Below are 22,746 nucleotides of genomic sequence, written 5' to 3'. Positions count from 1 at the left end.
AAAAAAGGTGCAAGAGTCCCTACAACAGCTGCAGCACCTGAAGCCTCATTTTCCTGAGCAGTGAATTACTTTTGATAATAATAAAAATTGGCTGTGGTAGCACAGACTCTTTGCTTTAGAACTCTGCACTTGTAACAAAACATAAGTACCTTTATTATTAAATGCTGTTTATTTTTATCTACATCTTTTTAAATATAATAAAGCTATCAAATGGGTAAACCTCATCACTTTCCATCTTCACACCCAGACAAGGAAAAGAAACTAACAGGCTGCTTCTGGGTTTTTCAGGCTTTGAGAACATAATCATGGTTCTGGTTTGAACAATGGCAGAACTGTCTGATGCAATATTTGTTACTCATTTACAGTTTCAGCTGTGCACAAACCTTTAGGAAAGCTTTGTAAAAGGCAAGTGTGCAACAAATTTGTGGACTTTTGCATCCTCAGTCATTTGCTGAAACATTTTATGTGTTCAAGTTAATAAAAGTTAAACTTTGCATGAACTTTGTGTTAACACTGAATTGCCGTGAAGTTTCAAAGGCCCAGTTCTAGGTCTTCCAGTTCCTGAAGGAGAGCAGTTTCTTTCTGAATCTTCTCGAACTAGAACAAAAAAGGCACAAGATGTCACAGATGTAGCTTATTTTACAATGGAAGTTGAATTAGTTGCATACATCTTAACAGTACCTGATTCTTCTCTAGCTGTTTGCCAGCAGCTGCTTGTTCTTTCAGCTGCTCAATTGCCTTTAGTTTCTGTAAAACAAAATAAAAAATCCCACACTAACACAAAGATATTGATGATCCACGAATAGAAAAAACAGTCTTAGAAGTTCCTGCACTCGCAATTGCCTGATTTACCAGGAGGCAGGTCTTAATCTGGAAGACACATTTCATTTAAGCATCCCCAGATGCTCAATCCAGAATTTCCCACCAAAAAAGGACATTTCTTTCAAGAACAAAACATAAAGGACAGAAGCACTTCCTAGTTTCTGAAACATAAACACCATGCATTATCTCCCTGAAGGGCAAGATCCAAATTCAGAAATACCCCTCCACTATACTATCCCTCTTCACCACACATTTTCCTCAGAAAGCCTGGAATATTAATCCCATCAGAGACCATGAAAAGCTGGAAGCAGACAAGAGGAAAAAAAACCCTGATGGGTTATGCAGAAATGGGAGATTCTCTAGCCTGAACCAAACAACTCCCACTCTGAAATTATTTAGGCCAAGAATTTCCAGGATTGGCAGTGAACTCTGGCCTCATATCATTTAGCAGTTAGGGAAGAAACTGAAACCACATAGCACGGTTCCCTTCTCAGATCCAAAATCCAGTAACAGTCAGCCCACACAGCTGCTTTTCTGAGCACCTTTAAACTCCCTCTGCCACTTGGCTGTGCAAGCTGCAACAGTACTTGTAACAGGAGACTGGAACACTTCTCCATGCACCTGGCTAAGGCTTTTACAGTGCCACTTCTGGTAAGGTCTTTAGCAGCCCGGCAGACATTGATCTCTACTGTTCTAACAGATGGAAAAGCAAAGGAAGCTTGTTTACAAATTCAGGGAATTACCACTTATGTAAATGCAGAACTCAAGTCACCTTATAACCAGACTCGATTTTATGGACCACCTTTGTAGGGAAATTTACTGTTTGTTAGAAAAAAAAGAAATCCCCTTACCTTTTTCAAATTCTTTATCTTCTTGTCAACTTCAGGATCTCCTGATGTAACGGCAGGCATGACACTTCGTGGTGCATTCTGTGATGCTAAGGACTGCGTAGAATCCTGGTTTACATCAGCTTTGGCCTCCTGCAGACAAACAGACTAAACACATTACCTAGAAAATACTTTTGATTACAACAGGACTGAGACATGTCTTTAATAATTTTGAGGGATCCATTTAATATTTCTTCTTTTACTAGTTTGCTGCTGTACTCCAAAATTTGTGACTTGCTTTGATGTATTGCATTACCTGTCTACGCTTTCAACAGAGAAAGGGTTATTTGTAACAACTCACATGCTGTTTCTTATTTAATTTCTGCTTCCTTAAGACACCAACTATACACTGCATAGGGAAATATCAGTAAGGATGACAGGACAAACACATAAGCAAACATTTTATAAAGTAGACTGATAGGTTATTGTCTCTGAAGAAAAAGAAAGGGCTCAATACCAGTGTAAGAAATTAAAAGTTTTAAAGAAATTGTTGCTTCCCAAATTTGTAGAAATCTTAAGGCTAATACCAAAAGCTGATTTTTATTTACCTAGCCAAAGAACAGCAAACAAACAGGTGAACAGGCTGTCCTGGATCTACCCTGATAACATGCCTCAGTTCTGACCTGCTGGGGGACACATCAAAGCAGCAAATCCGTTCCTAACTCTCACCAGCACTGAAAAACACTGTGAAAACTAAATGAGGGTAAGAAGTCAGAACTAGTTAGTCTTAAGGTTGGTTTCAGCTAACATTCACAGCAACTAACCAAAGCTGTTAGTTTTATCCTTTTGTATCTGCTTTAGTCCAATTAAGAAGTCTACCACCCTCCTCACAACTTGGCACATGCAAGATGTTGAGGGCTCTCTGTGCCACTAACAGTTACTGCTCTCTGAGACTGTGAAAACTAATTAATGTTATCCTTGAAATAACTACTTCTGCAGTACCTTTTTAGCAGCTTTCTTTGCTTCATGTTTCCTTTGATTTTTGAGAGCTGTTTTAGAGAGCGGCTTATCACTGCTTCCTGGCTGTGGTTTCATGTTCTGAGGTGGCTCATCCTCATGCTGCAAGATACGCAAAATTAACAGTTAACAAAACAAGTACTCCATGTTGGCAAGTGTGTTAGTACAAAAGGCCTAACAGCCAACATGCTTAAGTCAATATTATACTCAAAGATGAACTATAAAGGAAGGAAAAACAAAGAAAGAAATAAAATAAGAGGAAAAAAGGTATGTGCCTTTTCAAATAGCAGAAGGCAGTGTGAAAAGGATTTCAGACTCAGCTATTCTCAAGTTTGGATGGGACTACCCTATATATTCTACAGATTTAATGGATTTCTGATGAAATAACAATATCAGCACATTTCCTTTTCTTGGGGGGGGGATAAAAATAAAAGAGAAATAAACTAGCACAAAATGACTGAAGCTTGCCATTTTGATTTTGCTGTCACTAGGAGTTTGAGTTAAAAAGTTGTCAAGTAAGGAAAAATGGGTTGCTGGGAAGGGTGTGTGAAAAGAAGGGATTGATTAGCCTTTTGGGATTTTTTTTAAAGATAACTCTTAATTTAGGAGCTGGACTGTTATAATGCACATGATAAGATTTCTTGCCCATTTGAGAAAACAAAATTTTATTTAACACCTCTTTTCTCTACTACTTCTGTTAGTTGATCATTTGTGAAATCAAACATTAGCATGACTAATCAATTCCTAACAAGCCAAGTAGCACAGGGCTCAAAACCAAAGCTCTCAAAAGACTTAAGCATCAAGGGTGCAACTGTTAAATGTAATTAGTGGCTACTCAGCCTACTTTGAAAATGTGCAGAAAATAAGCTAATTAGACAAGTAGGTCATTATACTGAAACCCATTTTAAACTACAGCCATGCTAACAAGTAAACCTCTTTCTGGCAAGTAAATTTACCTTAAAAAAAAACCAACCAACCAAACAAAAAACAAACAAAAAGGCAGTGTTGGGAGGACAGTCAACCACCTGTCCAGCTGAGTTTAGACTGGTAATGGTAAGCCAGGTCACCCAAATTGCAAGCTTCTAATCTTAACTAGAGGGCAGAATTTCACCGCAAAACAAATTTGCGGTTTATTGTTCTCTAAGTTGGAGAGAGTGTTTTTAAAGTTTGCAAACAACTGTGTAAAAGGACAGTATTTAGACCAAAGAAATTTGCGTTTTCTAGCATAGATTCTTGCAAACAGTGAACAAAGTACCAAAGAAGGTTATCAAGAAAACCTCCCATAAAACAAACAACACTGTTATCAGTCCAACTGTTCCTTCCCACATCCCTAATTAAAAATACAGACAAATTTGATGCCAAGTTTCAAAGATGGGCAAAGCGATGAAGCAGAACAGTTTGGTTCATATATGACATTGTCTACTTACGAGCTTGGAACTTGTTACAGGTTTGTTTCTCAGGGCTGGAGGCCTGTATGCTTGGGCAGGCTTTGGCTCAGCACTGGGCAATTCAGTAGGAACCGCTTGATATTTTACTGCTTTCGCTGGGAACACCCCATCCAGGAAGGGCTGCCAGGAAACTTGCCACATTTCTTCATTTGATGAAACTTCATAGCTGTGTAGTAGTGAACCAGTGTAGTGCCATATCTTGTACCCATTGCTGACGCGCAGCCTGGGAGCACACGTCGCTGTTACAATATGTTCCCCGTCAGGACACCAAGCAAAGTATGTGGAATCCGAGGCTACTGGTTTGGAAATGAGTTTGTAGTTTTTAACGTCCCACACTTCCATCTGTCCCCTGAGATTCCCAAATCCTGCTAGCACTAGGATGTGTCCATGGGGGCTGTAGTAGGCAGCATTGCGAGGACCGGTTCCAAAATCAAACACAGGGTCACATTTCAGATTAAAAATTGTTGCTTTGGCAGGCATAAAACCATACACAGCACAGAACTCAACAGAATTAGGGTTCCAAACAACATCATAAATAGGACCATTTTTTGCTAAAGGAAAAGGAAAAAAGGCAGCTGTTGTTAGGGGATTGTATCTTTTCAGTGCAAGCAAAACTAAAATCAATAGTAACTCATAACATTGTGCTTTGCTAAAATGCTGTGATCTAATTATTGACAGTGAAAATGAATTCTGCTGATGACAGAGGTAAAACCAACATTTTATCTTCTGATAATTTTACTTAAAGGGCAACAATAACTGCGGCCATTCCAAATTACTTCTGCAGGCTCAGCATCAGCACTTCACAGTGATCATACTTTTTTTTCATGTAAAAAAAATCCTGTATTATTTTCCTTCATTATTCAAGTATGACCCCTCAGGACCTTCTCAAACTGTTCCACTGGAAACCTGCAAAACCCAGGACCTTTATACCAGCTCAATACTAGTTCCTCTTTTTCTTATTCTAAGAAATATTGCATAACTCAGCTTTGTAAACCTAAGTAATATTGATATAAGTTATCTCTGGGCCAGGTTCACGTATGGCATTTTAAAAGGCAGATTTTAAAGTAAAAGAGCACACAAAAGCTGCTTTTACACATGATGATAAAAACTTGATACTATTAGAAGCTATTCTGGCATTTAGAACATATGGGATTACTGAACAATGAAGAATTAGTGATGGAAACTCATCTAAAATACATAGGTGTAAACAAAACCTGCAAGTCATTAAACTTTTCATAATCTGGATATCTTTATCTGTATTTCAGATGTCATGTGCGTTACTGACAATTCTCAAATCCAGCCATTGACCCAGAATATCAAATGATTTAAATCATCCATTCCTGTTGTCATTCTGAGGCCTCATTACAGCCCAGTTTCTAAAGGTATTATCAGGGGGGGTTTAGATGGCATTAATCAAATGCAACTGCAGAGCCAGAGGTCTGACAGAAAACTCCATTTCTGCACGTTTCATGGTAGCAAGCAGCTGGAGAGATGAGGGCAGCTTTATACGGGTTCAATAGCTAAAGCAAAGGCTGCAGCATGAGCATGGATTAGGCAAAACCAAAAATTATGTGAAAAAGGCTTCAAAACTGGACCTCAAATGCAAACAGAAGATACAAACCCACAGAAAATGAGACTTACTCAGAGTGCCTACCACTTGTTTTTGTTGGGAAAAAAAAAAGTTTTGCAAAACAGAATCAGTTTAGATGTTACCTTGAAAAAGAAAAACTAAATGAAATGGAAATTAGTTATAAACTTCCCATTAAATAAAGACACATTGGAAATAAATAACTTCAAAGGGCAAAGAAGGTTTTAAGAAGCATGTAATCAAACAATTAGTGTTCTAAATGCAGGAAACTGCTCCAGAGAGATTCTAGATACTGACTTGTAATCCTGATTTTTTTCCAGTGAAGTTGACAACAAAAGGAAATGGTTCACACTACTTGCTACCACAAATTTTGCTAAGAAAGGCAAAATGGACATGTTCTTCCAGTTAGCATTATATTCAGGAGAATATGCTCACAATCCCTCTACAGCCACTTAAGCATAGATAGTCTACATCACCCCATCCCCAGTGTTTCACAGCAAACTACCCTCTCCATAATCCCAAACAAACCCAGTGTTTAACATAAACAGCAACATCTTAAGATAATGAAAATATATCACCATACAGAAAATTAATGAATGGGCTTCCAGTTCAAATAAGATACAGAAATTAAGTGCATCCACTTGCTTCTCTCTAACATGTCATTTTAGTGGTTGGAACACTTTCCAAGACACAAAATAAAGGACTTATATTTGAAACTAAATGGTTTTTAAAATCCCTTCCAACCCATTCTATGAGTCTACAATTCTATGATTCTATTTTCCAGTATACTTAAAAAAATTGCTCTCACCCCAGTTCCTTGAATAACAGTACCAGTTGCACGTCTAGAAGTGCAGGTAGGATTATTCTGTTTGGTAACATACCTTCGTGCATTTTGCATTCTCAGACATTAAGGTGCCTCCGTTGTGCAGGGGTTTCCTTAGCAAACATGCACAATTCCCTTCCTGTGCACATGAAAACCCTCCCAAGCAAATTATTTGTACATACTAACTGCAAGTGTGCTCTCTGCCACTGACCTTAAGACAAGTATACCAAAGATGACAAGGTAATTCAGTTATTAAAAAACAAAACAACACAAAAACTAAATACCCCCATTCCAGAATGGAAAAAAAAAAATCTAGTCAAGATTTCTTGTTAAGAGTAGTTTTTTTTTTTTTAAGTTTATTTCATTACGCTAAAGAGAAAGCCCTCATACATTAAATGAAAGCTGGTAAAGGAATTCTCACTATCAAAAGCTGTAAGACAATACAAAACTGCCCAAGAGATACTTACGCAACTGCACAACTGCACTCTCTCCATTTGTTGCAATGTAATGCAGAGTCTGCTCCCCATAGTACGAAGCACCTGTTTTATCAACTTCTGTACTAGCTATTACTAGCACAGCAGTGGCTAACAGCAAAGAAACACAATTACTTCAATACAATTATTGCAAATTATATAAAATATTTCACAAACTACCATGAACAAAGATTCACTTGTTCAAAGATTGGTTTGATTATGTATTCTAATTAGCTCCTTGCATAACAGTGCTGTTATTATTCTCTTTTGAATTGATTTTTCCTAAATATTAGGCACAGAACAAATATCTTCTTTTCTCAGACAAAAAGTGTAAGTCTGTCCATTCACAATTCAATTATGGGGACAGTGAACATTATTTTGCAGCCATAAAAATATATTCATCTGACTAAGGCAGAAACAGCATCCATATAAGCCCTTACATAAAATGTTTTATTAATAGCTTCTGTACGTATATCTATTTCATCCAAAGCTGCGTAGCCACCTGTGGTCTCTATGTGTACGTAACACCCTCCCTGTATTCCAAAGAACATGAGGTAAAGTGTTTTTTACAAAATTATTCTGAAACAGCTCACATCTAACAAACAGCAAAGCCCACAGAGTACTGTGCAAGTCACTCTAATTGTGATACATCTGCATACATACCATTATACAGATTAAGAACAGTTTGTGCTCTGCTAAAATCTTATGTTTACAGTCTAAATACAGTCTAATACATCATCACAGAATGCAAAATTAAATTTTAATTTACTATCCAACTGCAAATTTACCAACACGTAAAATATTCTCAATTACAATACTGAAAACCATAGAAGTCAACACAGGAAAGTTACGAGCACCTCAGGGTATTCAGAACTGTAACCATAACATTGTATTAGCATTAACAGCTATCTTCAATACTAATGTACTTCAGCACATGCAACTTAAAAGCACAAGCCACACAGTAAACAAAGTAATTAAATCCAAAATGTGGAATATAAAAAGGTTAAATATACAGCTGCTCTACCTTTTCTGTTCCATAGCATTGTCACCTTATCAGCTTTAAAGAAGCTCTTATTGGCTAATGCAGACTGTAGGCCACCAAAGTTGGGATACTGGTACAGTCTAACGAATGATGGTGCACCTTTACTGCCTGGAACGTATACTGCAACCTAAAACAAAGCCACAAGACTTTATTGCAGATTATATTCTTGGTAGCACAATGTCTATACACTAGTACTAGTAGTGATATCTATTGCACTAAATTCAAGGTGATTTTTTTTAAGAAAACCAAGAAAAAAACTGTGAAAGAACCTCAGAAGTACCTTGGTTGGCTGCGCTCCTGGAGATAACACGAAATCATTCACCTTTTGCAAATGCAGTTTATTTGCAATAGTGTCTGCAAAAAAAAGCCAGAGGTGTTAATAACAAAACTTGTTAGCCTGGATTACTTCACTATACCTTTTCATGGGTCTGTATCATAGATAATAAAAGGATTTATTTTACTAGGCAAACAACCATTGCTTTCATTTATTTTTATTTACAAACCAACTTGAACCAAGCCTAGGTCTGAAAACCAGTATTTAGTGTTTGGAAGTGCGAACAGCAAGGAAGCTTCTGAACCCCAGGTGAACACAGGTCATGTCTTAAGCCAGGCACAGAATTCTTCATCTCATCTGTGCTGACTTCAGAGGAAGCAGTATCAGTCACATCCAGGTAACATGCACCATCACAGAGCCAAGGGTTTTACCCTTCAGCTTTACTGCATGATTTTTTCTGAAAGGAAGCATTCATAAAGGCCTGCTCTTTGCTGGACATTGCCCCTTTCCACAGACAACTTATGGGAAATGCATCTCTCAAAATCAAATGAACATCAGCAACCCACAACCTCATTCCAGCACATTCCATGCTTTCCAAGTATAGCTTTGTTAACCTCGGCAGGGCTAATTCTCAGGAAATTATCTCTCACAGGCAGTACTTTTTCACAATAATTCTTCTATCAGCTATATATTTAAAACAAAAAAAAAACAACCAAACAACCAAAACCAAAAACCAGACACCACTACCTCCCACAGTTTTCTTTTATTCAATTTTTGTTCGAATTCATCTTTTATCTTTCTGCTTTTCTCTTTCCCTTCCCTTTTCAACCTCTATTGACTCCAAATATTCTACTGCTAGACATAAACTTTCTTGAAACCAATGGTCTAGCCTCATAACTTCATTTTTGCCATTCATATATTTTCTAATGAATTGTTTTTTAATAGTTCATTGACAGAATACACATAAAGCAAATAAGTAATCACAGATCACATTCTCTATTAACAACATCCTGGACCTCATTAAATGAGAAACAATCCAGACTCAGGCCTCTCTAATAGAAAATTAAACACATTTCATATTAGAGAAATCTCTGAAAAGATAAACAAGAAGGTGAAAACATACTTCATTAAAATAATGATTCTGAAGGCCAAATTCAAATAGAGTGTAGGCAATATTTAAAATAAAAAGCAAGCAAAAGAAGACATGAGGGGGAAAAAAAAGGAAAAAAAGCAACACCCAAAAGAAGATGCATATATAGACTACAATAAAATGTATAGAAATACTTGCGTACTGAAGTTGTTGTTTTCAAAGAAGTGAACTTCATTGTTTACATTCCTGGCACAAATGCTTTCATCATCTGCCCAGCAAGGACACCTACATTTAATGAAAAAAATTAGAAACACCAAATGATGCTCATCTTTACTAGTATATGATCTTTTTTTCCTCCATTTTTACAGTTGAGCAAGTTCAAACATGATCCATGATTCAAAATGACAAATGACATCTGCATAGTAAAAAATACGCAAGCAAACTTAGTTATTGTCCCCCCAGCTTTCTCTGTGGTGCAAAACGATAGCGAATTTACACTGAGAAACAATTGTAGCTACATAAAAAAAATACCTACAAGCACAAATAACTAGTAGCAGACGTATTTTAAAATCCAACACCACAGTAAAAGCTCTATTTACCAGATCAGATTTTGGAAACCACATTTCTTTGCAAGCAATTAGTATTTGTAAATGTTACTTACCAGTTCTGCATCTTTTTCTGGATGAAAGATTTTAAACACCTTCCAGTTTTCACATCATGAAGTTGTAAATTGGGCACTCCTGCTGTGCCATCTATAGCAGCTGCAACAAAAATATACATTACAGTACAGTGGTCTCTGGAGATTAAACCTGCTTCACCATGATGACATTCCACCTCACAATTCTACAAGCAACTAAGCATGCATAAACCTCTTACAAGAACCATCCTACGCCCTGAAGGACTAAACCCTAAACTGTTAATTGCTTTACCTACTAACATAAGTCTTTCTACCATCTTTCAGTCTGCAGAAAGAACAACATTTTTAGGTGAAGGATTTCTACTCTCCATTATATATTAGGGCCACCAACACTAGCACAGCTTTTGTATTGCATACTTTTTAATCAAAAGCTACCCCCTTGGCAAACAATTAAGCTGTTCTCCCCTCCTACATTTTGTCTTCGTAAGGATGAGATACATTTTGTTCATCAGGATGAAGTCACAGCTCTATCTGCAAGCCATACAAAATGGTTCTGCTGGTTTTAAGCTCCCTATACCTTCCTAATGATCTGGATACTACACACAGCCTGCCTATGTCTACCACTGCTCCAGAACAGACCTCCTAACAGTTCTCTAACAGTCCACAGTTGGCAACAGTTCTGTCAGCTGTGCTGCCCTTGTCTTATCGTACAATCTGTCCCAGATCATGTCCCACATACTCAGCCTATGGCCAGGTCCTTCTGTCAGAAGAAGCAGTTATACCTTCTATTTCAGACACACAACTTGGATGAGCCTTAGGCTATCTAACTTAGGAACATAAACTCCACAGAGAGGGAGAGGAGGGAATAAAGCCTTCTGGACAAAGGAGAGCACTCAAGTCAGCTATGCCTCATGGAGAACATGATTACTGTGAGTCAGCTTGCAATTCTCCTTGTCTATAAATGAATATAAACCACTTGAACAGTGTATTGTTAAAATGCTCTTTGCACTAAGATCAGCTAGCCATTTTTAGAAATGTTATTTACTTTAATAGAGTAATTGTTAGTACGTGCACTTAATTTCAGTGTTTGTAAGAATGGTTGATAGCAGATGCTTTCAGAAGATGGCATCGCTCCCTCCTCCACTATATACTTGATTACCCATATAATTTTCTGTACACTTCCTGTACTGCTCATTTAGCCAATAAATATACTGCAGTGACAAATCAGATAATGGAAAGCCTGCAAACCAAATTAAAACACGAAGTTACCCCATGTACTTGTACATCTGGTAAAACACTCACTTGTATAGGCCTGCCACGTTGCCAGAACATTATTCTTCGGTGAGAATTGAAGGCAAACAGCCTTTGGAAGATCAAAGGAACACAGTAACTCAGCACTGGTGACATTAACAACATTTACTCTGGAACAAGAAGATGTTATTTCAATAGAACACGCTTAAAATACTTCATTAATAGCTGAGGTAACTTTCTGCATATGACTCTCCTACATCTGTCCCAAACTTGGCCAATGTAATAAAGTTAGAAGAGCTTTTTTTTCCCCTCCTGCTTTTACTAAATTTTTGCAAGAATACCTTTTAAAACTAGATACCCAACAGGAACTGAGTGAAAGCACTGGTCAAAATATATTACATATTTTTATCTGCAATACTTAAACTCTAAACAAGACAAGATACATGCCATCCGTAGAGTCTATCCACACCTCCACAGTGCTGAAGCTGAGCACAACAGAAAGATTCTAATTGAATTAAAACACATATTTATCACACATTTTTTAAAAGCCTTCTGTCTATAACAATATATGATTTATGATTTGGGCTTTTTGAGACTGGGGATGCAGGGAGACAGGGACAATAAAAAGCAAAGGTCAGAAAGTTGAACAAACAAGGTCAAGCAACATCTCTGAATGCTGTGTATTAAAGATCCGCCACATATGGAATCCAAAGAAACAAAAAAGATCACATCAAGATACTTCCAAGTCACTGTTGTTCTTGGAAGCTGCATTAGGAGCCTGTTTCTACCATCTCCCTAACTGCTCCCTCTCAGAAATGGACAGCCCCCAAAACAAAGAGGCACAGCAGGACAGGAAAGATTTGCCATTTGGAATATTCTTACTTAAAGTGTAGGTACCTGGATACACAACCTGGCTGTTTGAAAAACATTTTCCCCACAAACATTTCCTGCAAGTGGATGTTTCCAGTTGACAAAAATTAAGTTTTTAATGAAAAATATTTAGGGTTAGGTTTAAATATTTTGCAGAACCAAAAACAAAAGAGAAAGTAATGAATCCTACATGTTACCTGCTTAAAAGAAAACGGTTACATGAAATTACTAAATACTTTTTTAACCTATTAGTAAGAATACTGGCATATCAGAAGAAGCCTTGTCTTTACAGCAGCAACCCCATGATCCACTCTTACGTAAAGGATTATCTCTAGGGAACTCTCTAATGCACTGGGTCTATAGAAAAGGAACTTTATGCTGTTTGTATGCAAGATGCATAAATTCTTCATCTTCTGTGAACTTTACCAACAGATTAATCCCAGAAAACCAGGTACTATTGTACTAGGAAATATGAACAGAAAAACAAAACCTAATTAAAGCTTATCCAGATTCCACAGGAATGGGTGCATTATAAATATAAGAAAACAGTAAATATTTTATCAAATATTCAGGGAATAAAGCCACTATGGCAAATAATGCAAAAATAAATTGAATTTAAAGCATGTATGCAAACACATAATAGCAATAGTCTTTACACAGACAAGAGTAAATGGGGCACAACTGATCCTGTTTAATGCAAACTAAACAATATAATAAAATGCACCTACTTTTCTCCATTGCACCAGGCAAAGAGGGAACCGTCCTTGCTAAAAGCAACAGCTTTGCAATTTTTTCCAGAGTCCCTAAAGAAGTAAGAAATGCACATCAGGATTCAGAGATACTGCATAAGTTAAGGTATTTTTAACAAATAAAAAGCAAAACACCAATTTCCCTGCTGCACTTCTGAGTAGCACTTTTTAAGAATGCAGTCTACTCTGCAGTTGTTCAGTGACCATAAGTCAGGCACGCATAAAGCCTTCAAAACCATCAATTTTCTGAACTACTACCAGTAAGAAAAAAAATCACTTATATTTATACATTTTTCAATTCTACAGTCTACCTTTACTTTTTAGAAAATAATTTCTTTTGTGCAAAAGATAAAAACTAGTGAGAATAACTGTACCTTTGAAAGGCTGTGTTCTCTGTGAAACTAGGTGGCCCATTCACCATATAAAGCCCTTCTGATCCTCTCACTGGAAGAGTGAAAAAATAACTATCATTTCAAATTCAGATAATTGCCCAAAGCAAAAGTTTCTTTTAATCCATACACCTTGAGACCTGCACATGCTTTTTCCCTGCTTACATTTCAAAGTGAGAGAGAGGGTGGTAAGGAAATTCAGAACGTAACACATGCCAGGCTCCTGGCTCATCCATGGCAGCTGCAGGATTAAAACATAGGGCAGATGCATGAAGAAACAGAGCTGAGCTATTGCCCCAGCACCAGAAGTTCCAGCACACAACAGCAGTGGAGGAACCAGTCTGATGGACATCACTGCCAACACAACAGCAACCAGCCAGCACTTTGTCAGAGCTTAGGACCGAAGTGGGACAACTGCTGCCAGTCCCAGCTTTCCTGCACTTAGTCATGCAATCACCTCCCTGCTTCAACAGGCAAAGCCCTTTCAGGGCAGCCTTCCCAACAGAGTCAGCCCATGAACTAGTCTGTCCCTCTGCAATGGGAGCACAGATGCCAGGGAGCATAAGCACTGCCAAGGGCAGCAGGGAAGAGCAGGACAGACCCAAATCAGGTGCATGGTGGAGGGGCCAATGCAGGGGGCACCCCTAGGGCTACCCAGCCCACCCCTGCTTCAGGTGGGGGGAAGAGTATCCCCAGAGAGAGAGATCCATGGCTTCTCTAGGCAGCCTGCACCCAAGGTCAGTCTCACAGTAAAATAGCTTTTCTTATGTTTAAATGCAGTTTCCTGGATGTCAGCCTGAGCCCATTGCCTGTTGTCTCATCACGGGATACCACAAATCAAGAGTCTGGCTTCACCTCACAAGATGACCTCAAACTACAAAAGAGCTGCACCTGCTTAAGGAAGGAGGGTTGGATGACATCTCATCCTGAAATGGCTGATGGTGACAGCTCTCAACCCTGCTGCAGGAAGCACTTTCCTACAGCCTAACCTGCAAAAGCTGAGAATGCTTCATCACTGCAAGAGCCACTCAAGCATCCTACACAATGGAGTTGAAAAGAGCTGTCAAAGTGAGAATTAGCTGTCTGAACACAGGAACAGCATTTGCCAAAGGAAGATTACGTTGGACTAGTTTTTTGCTGATATTAGGCAAGATTTGCCCAGCTGGTAGTTTTAACATTGAACTTCAACTGGGAAAACAGAAAGCATGAAAGAAACTGTGCAGTTTCTTTCACAAACTGTGTGAAAGAAGCACTGAACTGAAGCACAAAGTGTGTTTCAGATTTCATTTTTTCAGACCCTTGCCATGCTTATGGCACTAGAAAACAAGAAATGAAGATGGACTCATGCAAAACTGTGTAGGTGGGACAGCTCTATATAGATTGTTACATATGGTTGGTTTTTTTTTCCAGGTAATTCTATTACAAGCACATTCAAATTCAGAGTTGAACCATGAAACCGGCAACTATTACATAGGCATTAGCTGCGCTTTATATGTTTTCTTAGTGTGCTGAGGTGGCACTCTTTACTGTCAAACATGACTCAAGAAGCAGGATCAAGAAGCCCAAGCTGCAGGCTCTGCAGCTGTGTTATCTGAATGAAGCACTGCGGCCAGCAGCAGTGCAACAGGAGGTCTGGGAGCAGAATGTCAGTGCGCAACACCTGGGACAACTGTAATGTCTGCCACCAAACGTCCTTGTGCTGCTCTTTGGAGCTGCCCCTTTAACTGCTGGGGGTCCTTACTCCATCTCTCATAGCACTTTAGAAATTAACAAATGGAAATCATCATAAGCAGCAGTTTATTACATGGGAAAATACTGGTTTGATAGGTTTCAAACCTCCACATGCTCTACAGCCCTTTACATCCCTGGGGGTACAACATACCCCAAACATACCTCAAGGGTATGTTTTAGCAATGCTTTATATATGATCCACAAGCTTCACACCCCTGCCCAGAGTCTATTTCCCAGGTCTTTGTCAGGCTGCCAAGAAAAATCAAGATCCAAATTTCAGAGCTAAGTTACAGACAGTAGCTAGTCCAAAACCCACCCTGAACAGCTGCAGGCCCCTATCACACCCATGCAAAGATAAATATGTTGGCGTTAAAAGCTTATAAAAACAGGAGAAAAGAAAAAGAACTCTCGAAAGGCACTTTCCCACAAACTGCAGTGATGGCGCTCCTGTGAGCTACGAGCTCCACCCGGCTGTCGAGCGGTTCAGCTCCCGGCAGGCCGCACCCCTTGCCGCCGCGGCCCAGGGCTGGGTCCTGCCCTGCCGCACCCACCGTCCGGTCCCTCCAACACTGCACCTCCGCGAGTGCCTCCCATCATAGGCCACCCGAGGCAGGCAACCAAGATAAAGGAACGAGCACGTTTTAGAAACCCAAACAGCTCCCCCACGGCAGGGCAGAAGGATGCCCACTGACGCCCCAGCCGCTTCCCAGCTGACGGGCCAAAAGATGATTGTGCCCACGAGGCACAGAGACGGCCCGGCGAGGCACTGCCGGCCCCCGGGAGCGGAGCGGACCCGGCCTGGCGAGCAGAGCAGAGCCGAGCCCCCAAGACTCGGGGCCGGGACCAGCCACGCTACAGCAACTCAGCCAGGGAAGGGGACCTGCAGAGGACACTGGGCACTCGGCCCGGCGCCCAGCCAGGGAGCCCACTTGCCGCCAGCAACCCAGGCCTCGTGCTCGCCCCACCACCACTACCTGATCCCTACGCACCTGCCAGCAGGGGCGTAGGAGGCGCCATCTTGGCGCGGCAGGTTTGGCTTCGGCTTCCGCTTCCGGGTGAGCAACCACACGGCCACCCCAGAGACGTCCACGTCGAGCGGGGCAGGGGCGGGCGGGGGTGAGGACGCCGGCGCGTGACGCAGAACTGGCTCTTCCGCCCGTCGCGGCGCGCGCTGCCCCGGAAGGGTGCTGCCGGGAGCGCGGGTTGGCGGCGGGTGGCGGCCCCGCCCGCGGCGGCGCGTGTTTCCGGCGGGCGGTGCCGCGCGGTGCTGACGCTGGCAGCGGGCGGTGCGGGGAGCTTCGCGAGGGGACCGGCGGCCGGGCCGTCCGGCGGTCGGTCGGTCGCACCATGGTGGCCAAGCAGCGCATCCGCATGGCCAACGAGAAGCACAGCAAGAACATCACCCAGCGCGGGAACGTCGCCAAGACCTCGGTGCGCGCCGGGGCCGGGCGGGGGTTGGGGCTGGGGTGGCAAACTGGGGTGACGGGCGGGGGTGACGGCGTTGCTGTGCCTGCAGAGGACGGCCCCTGAGGAGAAGGCGTCGGTCGGGCCCTGGCTGTTGGCGCTGTTCATCTTCGTGGTCTGTGGATCAGGTAAGCGGGCGGAGCGGCGCGGGCGGGCGGGCCCCGCGGAGAGCCCGCTGCGGCCCGCCCGCTTCTTCTCCGCGTGAAGTGCTGCCGGCAAGCGCTTCCCTCCCCTCCCCGTTCTCTTGCAGCCATCTTCCAGATTATCCAGAGCATCCGAATGGGCATGTGAGGGGCCCGTCACCGGTCGGGGCCACCCGCCCCCGGCGCTGCCGTGAGCTGCCCCCCCCCCCCGGCCGGCGCCCTCCAGCCCCACTCTGTGCAGCGGCACCGGCCACATCGCATTCCAGGTCCCTTCACAGCCATTCCGAGTTTTCTAGCCCGTGCCACAGTGCCTTGAACAGCACTACATGTACAAAGCAATAAAAGTATGTTGTTGATCTACAATCGTGGACCTCCTTATTCAGTGAGGTGCACGGTCACGTTCTCTGTGGATACGCTGCGCTGTCACGATGTAGATACTTAAGAGTTGGCAGCTGTCATGAACACCGGTTTGGAGATCTGTTTAAGCCTCTGTGTAGCTGGAAATTATTTTATTTAACGTCAAAAGCCTGGATTTTTATAGTAGCTGGAGTACAAGTTTGAAGCATGCTCCTAACGAAGCAGATGGTTCGTGCCACGTCCTGCAGCTTGCCAGGCACATCATCCTCTGTACACGTAGAGTAGCCTCACTGCAGCATGTGGCAGTGTGCTAGCACCCAAATGCTTCTCACAGCGGAAAACTTTATCCTACACCTCTTGTCCTAATGCATATGCAGTGCTTGTTTGTATAAAGTTAGTGGGTGTTGCTTGGTTAGGAAGTGGCATGACCAAGCAGCAGTTCTTCCTGATGCTGAAGCTCCACAGACTGCTGAAAGGAAAGGCTCAACTGGAGCTGCCACCACCTGACCAAGCCTCCCCAGGCTGCGGGTTGTGACCGTTCTGTAAATACTTCTTGGACAGCGTTCAACACGTGGTGATAATTTTGAACTTTACAATATTGTATGGGAATGTTTCATGCAGGTACAGGGACCCTGTGCCCAGTTCTGCTTTTATGTGCAGCATTGGCAGCGTGTGCTATGTCTTGCAATATATATTTAATCTTATTTAAGGTAAATCCTGCTTTTAATTCAGTTTCATCTAACAATGGATCCAGTACTTAACTGCTGCCCTAGGAACAATCACAGTTCCTTCTTAGTGATGCTGAAGAAAAAAAAAAAAAAGCCCTCTTTACACTTGTAGATGACTGTAACTCAAGATCACAGTGGGAAATGCTGCTATTTGATTGTATTTTGTTGCTGATGGCCCAGGCTTTACATTGGCCATTTGCTGTCTGTGGTAACAAAGGCAGTTTGCAATGGGTCTGCTGTTGTACAGTTTCTAAAGGAAGATGTCTTTTTTTCAGGTTTCTTAGCAAAAGGCAAATTTAAGTCTGGTTACATTAGAGATAATAGAAAAAAGTTTCTGTAGAGATTAATTAAATGCTCATTAGCCATGAAGGAGCAGATCTTTCGTATGGGTTGTCATATACATATGATATCATTGGGACTGGTGTAAGCTGGCATGGCCAGGAGCATGCCCCAGAGCTGTACAAGGTAACATGCATCCCTTGTGCTCGGACGCTTATATTTTGTAAGTGGTATAACCTCTGATTTAAAATAAAGTTCTTTTCAAGTGCGAGATGTGTTCGTTTTGAGGTTGGCAAAACTGTGCCCTACTGGGTGTTGAAACTGGGCCACTTCACAATTAGTGCAGCTTACTGAGCTTCTCCAAGAGGATCCCTTTTGCTGCAGGAAACACCATTTGGCTCACCTGGGGTCTGGGTTGTGCTGGTGCTGTGATGCCATGGAACCATTGGCTGCAGGGGCTCCAGCCACAGAGGCAACCCAGTGCTGTTCCCCTTCCCTGTGGGGGTTCAGTGGGTGGCTGTTCTCTGACATGCCTGTTCTCTGGTCCCTGGGGCCCAGGGAGGTCTGACTGGTTCCTGCTTCCACAGGAGCCATTTACACAGCCTCATGAGGGACTGTGGTGACCTGAAACTTCGTGGTGGATTTTATTGAACTTCAAAGAACAAATTTGCACAAGACTTGCTTTGGTGCAAAGCCAGCATGTATCATTGGTCTTTGCAGTGCTTTGCCCTTATGGTGGCTCAGTGCATGTTTTCAAGCATTGCTGGATTCAGAACAGAAGCACGTTGTTAGTCACATGTAAATAAAGGGATGTGCAGCAGCTGTTTGTGTTGTAATTACAGCACAGAGAGCGCTCCTTGTCTGACAGACTAGGGGCCAGTGACAGCAGTTCAGATTGTTGCAGTTTGGTGTATTGTTCTACTTGAAAAGCACTGTTGAACTGAAACCCAAATGCTCTGGGGATGCTTGGATTGACAAGCAGCAAAAGAGTAGTTACAGCCATGAACAGGCAGTTGCCACATCTCCGGCACTGCACACCCCCAACATCCTGTCATGCTGCACCAGCTGTAGCTGGGACCACACTGCAAGGTTCCCCTCATCTCAGTACAGCACAAACAGGAAAATGATCGGGCCATTGCTGACATGAAAAACACCTGGTGATAGAACTGCTCTCCTGAGCTGACATGGCCCATGTGTATCTGCTCGGATATAAGCACATTGGGCATGCACACCGCATCGTGTCACATACTTTCTTAGAAGAGCTGAGGCAATCAAACAACTTTCAGAAAGGGAATAATAATAACCCTTTGCAGCAGTTATTGCTCAGAAGCCCAGAGGTTGTTATTTTCGAGCAACAGGATAGCACAAGTGGCAGGGGCACAGGGCGCAGTGCACCCAAAGGCTGGAAGGACGAGCACAGCAGCTGCTCTGTCAGAGCAGCAGGGCCCGTGCAGCCGATATGGGCAACCGGGGAACCTTCCTCGGGACGGGCGAGGCAGGCACGGGAAGAGCGCGGGGCCCGGGGACGCCGCAGACCCCAAGGGACGAGGAACAACGCGTGGCCGGTATCGAGGGCCCGCAGGACCGGAGCTCCTCAGAGTAACGTCCGGGAACCCCGTCCAGCCTCCGGCTCGGCCTCGCCTGCGGCCGGGGACGGGCCGCGGGGCACCGCAGAGCCGCAGCCAACCTGTTGCTCCGCCTCTCACTGCGCCGCCCCGTGGCTGGCGGCCGCCATGGCCGGGCGGCTCCTTGCCACAGCGACGCCCAGCGGCTGCAAAGCGCTCAAGGGCACGGGACCCAGCTGGGGGGAGCCCGCAGCCCTTGCCCCGCGGTCGCCGCAGGTGGTGGCCCGAGGAGGAGCCTTATCCCACTGAAAGCTCTAGTCAGGAAGGCAGCAGGCTCCTTCCAGATCCAACGTGCAATCCTCTCCTTAGCCCTCGTGGAGCAGAGGCTGCTCCCTCCCCAGTCATGTTGGAACGGCACTTCAGTGACCCAGGCTACTTACCATACCAGGGGCATATCAGTAGACACGCAGCGAATTTGGCTCAAACTCGAAGGGGCTGACTGCTGGACTGTTGCTCAACTGAAATCTTACCATAGCCCACCAAACACCGTGAGTTTGTAATAGAAGAGCAAAGCTCTGACAGGCCACAACTGGCCCAGCACTTTGTGCCAAGCAACTGCATCAGGAACTGCTATGAAGGAAGACAGGGAAGTTCAGCCACCCTTTACAGCTCATTCTCCTCTCCTCACACCCTGAAGCCTTGTGTAGGGGTAGTAAGAGCGTACATCCCTTTTCATCAACCTGGTGGCCTAGAATTGCCACCTTTGGGAACATCCCACCTGCCTCCACAACACCCTGTGGCAACCAGCTTCAAAGTCCACTTTCTGCTACATGAAAAGATACATATTCTCTGCAGGTGAAATCTGGTTCTGTGCTCACCTCACCCACCACCTTCTCTGGATTCTGAGCCTTCCCACAGACTACCCACTTCAAAACAAGGTCAGAGCCTGTGTGGGCTCTCCTCTTGAAGCATCCTCCATCATCCTTGTAGCCTTTCCCTGCTTGTTCTGCCACATCCTTTCTGAAACACAAGGGCTAATTCAGAGCCACCACTAAGCTAAGTGTCATCACTTTGCGATCCTTCTGCTCTTGGTGTTTCTGCTGCTGAGATGCCATGATTGCACTCTCCCTCCCACCCAACTGCACACACACGATCATATAGTCAGTCCTGTTTCAAAGCACAGCATGTCCAGTAGCTGAATTACTTCCTTGTTTTTTATGCTGATGTCATGGAATTATTTCAAAGACATCCATTACAGAAATATGCAACAGCACTACTTCCCCCAGAGGATGGCATCGCATCTTAAGAACCTACTCTCACATGTAGCTCCCTGAGCACAGTCATTTCCCTGACAGAACACCCAAAACCAATCAACCAGCACTGAGCAGAAGGAGCTGCAGTGGCATCAGCCGAACAGGAAGCCTCATGCGATGCAAATGCAGAATGGCAGTTGATTGACATCACTGATGCCAGCACATGGCAGGGCACACTTAAGGACAACAAAGAAAGGCTTTACAGTGTCAGGAAGCTGACTGACCATGTGCACAAAGCCGTGCAGCAGCCAGTACAGCCCAACAGGAACATACTCATCTGTCAACAAGCCTTTCTTCCCTGTCTGAAATCAAACCTGCAAGAACATCAAGATGACCTTCTCACATCGAGGAACTACAATTCCTTTCTCTCCCCAGGCAGCAGCCTCAGACTACCTCTCAGGAAGAGATGGCAGCAATTCAGAGACCCTCTTCTGCCATTTTATAGTTCTCTTACACAGCAAGCTGAGTTGGCATTTAGAGCTGAACACAACTTACCACTAGGAAAAAACTAAAACCTGAAAAACTGAACCTGACAGGAGTGGAGTGAAACAAACAAAGGATTTCTAATAATATAATTTTAATCTTTGTTTCATCTCCTATTTTTCAACGATTTTCTCAATACTTTATTTTGGAGAAAAAACCTCTCTAGAATGCCTGTGCATAAGCAGATATGTCACTGCGTGGCAGAGCTTGCACAAAGACTACAAGATCCCAAGCATTACACAAGAGAGAGGAGACACACGGACATCAGCTCCATGGGAACACTGAAGTGCTTGGGACCATCTTCTCATCTGTTTGATTCTCAGCTGCTGCCAGCAGCAGGACTGTAGCAACTCCAGTCATGCTTCAAATGCCTCCTTTCCATTTTGCTCATTATGAGCAAACCAACAGTTAGTAACTTCCCTCCATAGTTTTAATCAACTATTCATCTAAAGGACCTCTGTTAACTGAGGTCCCCTGATCTGTCATTTTTACTTACTTTACCAGACACATCCTTACAGTATAGCTGCAGTGAGCTACTGATCACACTGGAGGGAAGAACACATTTTGCTATTGAAATGTGTTGTTTTCCAACTTGCAAAGCTCTTATTTCACTAGTGGATTTACAGTAGCACAGGTATTTGCTTACAGCAGGCCAAGAGCACCAAGCTACAACTGAAGATTGTTTTAATATATTACTTCAGCAAGTACCTATACATACACATACACACACATATACACACACACACATTGTGCCTTTTTTGAAGAGTGCCATGAACTGATGCTTACCAGGAAAGTGTGGTGCTCTCCAAGTTTCTGGAACATGGGAGATGCTTCCTCAAGACCTGAAGACAACAAACCTTGAAGTTTCCAGTGTTGTTTCTCTTGTTTTACCTAACACACAAACCTGACAAGAGTTAGATACATACAAGGGTAAGATATTGCAGCAAACTTTTGCAGGCCACCTGACAGAACCGATACAGACTGGAAGAAACCAAGTACCTCATGCTGTGTGCCGGGAAGGCACATGGCATCCTTTACTTGTACAGGTGTTCCTCAAAAGTGAATTCTTGGTTTTAACACAACTTACCGAACTTTCTCAACACCCCAGCACATAGCCAAACATTAATGTCTCTCTCTGTATCTGTGTGTATATACATCTCAGTGCAAGCTCAAAACCAACAGGGTCACTGACAGCATCGCAATTACACATTTCCTAGAATAAAAGAAAATTAGTCTCTTGCAAGAGAAGCAGTTACAATTTTGGCATTATTCTGTTACTGGCTCCCTGAGGTTACCTTTCTCAATTTTGTTAAGGAAAAAGTACCAGTTAATTTAGTTACACTGTAACAACTTCTACAGCCAAAAAATTCAACAAAACTGCAG

At 42.9% G+C, this 22,746-nt stretch overlaps 2 protein-coding genes across 3 annotated transcripts; one reads left to right on the top strand and one right to left on the bottom strand.

The window, feature by feature from the left end:
* Window positions 1-150: 150 nt before the first annotated feature.
* On the bottom strand, window positions 151-16,146 carry EIF2A (eukaryotic translation initiation factor 2A). Of its 2 annotated transcripts, none has more exons than XM_005141159.3 (14): window positions 16,021-16,146; window positions 13,286-13,355; window positions 12,891-12,965; window positions 11,344-11,462; window positions 10,066-10,165; window positions 9,607-9,689; window positions 8,321-8,394; window positions 8,023-8,167; window positions 6,993-7,109; window positions 4,094-4,665; window positions 2,652-2,768; window positions 1,674-1,802; window positions 682-747; window positions 151-597 (listed from the first exon to the last, which is right to left on the bottom strand). In XM_005141159.3, exons 1-14 carry the CDS (start codon window positions 16,046-16,048, stop codon window positions 532-534), a joined length of 1,761 nt encoding a protein of 586 aa, XP_005141216.2. In that variant the 5' UTR covers window positions 16,049-16,146; the 3' UTR covers window positions 151-531. The 2 variants fall into 2 exon arrangements, with proteins under 2 accessions (XP_005141216.2, XP_030910796.2); XM_031054936.2 differs by lacking the exon at window positions 16,021-16,146 and adding an exon at window positions 15,455-15,627.
* Window positions 16,147-16,271: 125 nt separating this feature from the next.
* Window positions 16,272-18,273, top strand: SERP1 (stress associated endoplasmic reticulum protein 1). Its single transcript, XM_034063985.1, has 3 exons — window positions 16,272-16,462; window positions 16,548-16,623; window positions 16,746-18,273. The coding sequence occupies exons 1-3, from the start codon at window positions 16,379-16,381 to the stop codon at window positions 16,784-16,786; spliced, it is 201 nt and encodes a 66-aa protein (XP_033919876.1). The 5' UTR covers window positions 16,272-16,378; the 3' UTR covers window positions 16,787-18,273.
* The last annotated feature ends 4,473 nt before the right edge of the window (window positions 18,274-22,746 follow it).

Source organism: Melopsittacus undulatus, chromosome 6 (genome assembly GCF_012275295.1).
Source record: "Melopsittacus undulatus isolate bMelUnd1 chromosome 6, bMelUnd1.mat.Z, whole genome shotgun sequence".
Lineage (NCBI taxonomy): Eukaryota > Metazoa > Chordata > Aves > Psittaciformes > Psittaculidae > Melopsittacus > Melopsittacus undulatus.
This window is presented reverse-complemented; position numbering and strand designations above follow the sequence as displayed.

What these genes read in the sequence shown, in the direction of transcription:
- SERP1 (XM_034063985.1), top strand. Translation starts at nt 16,379, where the DNA reads ATGGTGGCCAAGCAGCGCATCCGCATGGCCAACGAGAAGCACAGCAAG. An exon ending in GGAACGTCGCCAAGACCTCG is followed by an intron (nt 16,463 to 16,547) that starts GTGCGCGCCGGG and finishes CTGTGCCTGCAG; the next exon opens with AGGACGGCCCCTGAGGAGAA. An exon ending in CTTCGTGGTCTGTGGATCAG is followed by an intron (nt 16,624 to 16,745) that starts GTAAGCGGGCGG and finishes GTTCTCTTGCAG; the next exon opens with CCATCTTCCAGATTATCCAG.
- EIF2A (XM_005141159.3), bottom strand. Translation starts at nt 16,048, where the DNA reads ATGGCGCCTCCTACGCCCCTGCTGGCAG. An exon ending in AATGCTATGGAACAGAAAAG is followed by an intron (nt 7,110 to 8,022) that starts GTAGAGCAGCTG and finishes CTTTGCTGTTAG; the next exon opens with CCACTGCTGTGCTAGTAATA. An exon ending in GAGTGCAGTTGTGCAGTTGC is followed by an intron (nt 4,666 to 6,992) that starts GTAAGTATCTCT and finishes CTTTTCCTTTAG; the next exon opens with CAAAAAATGGTCCTATTTAT.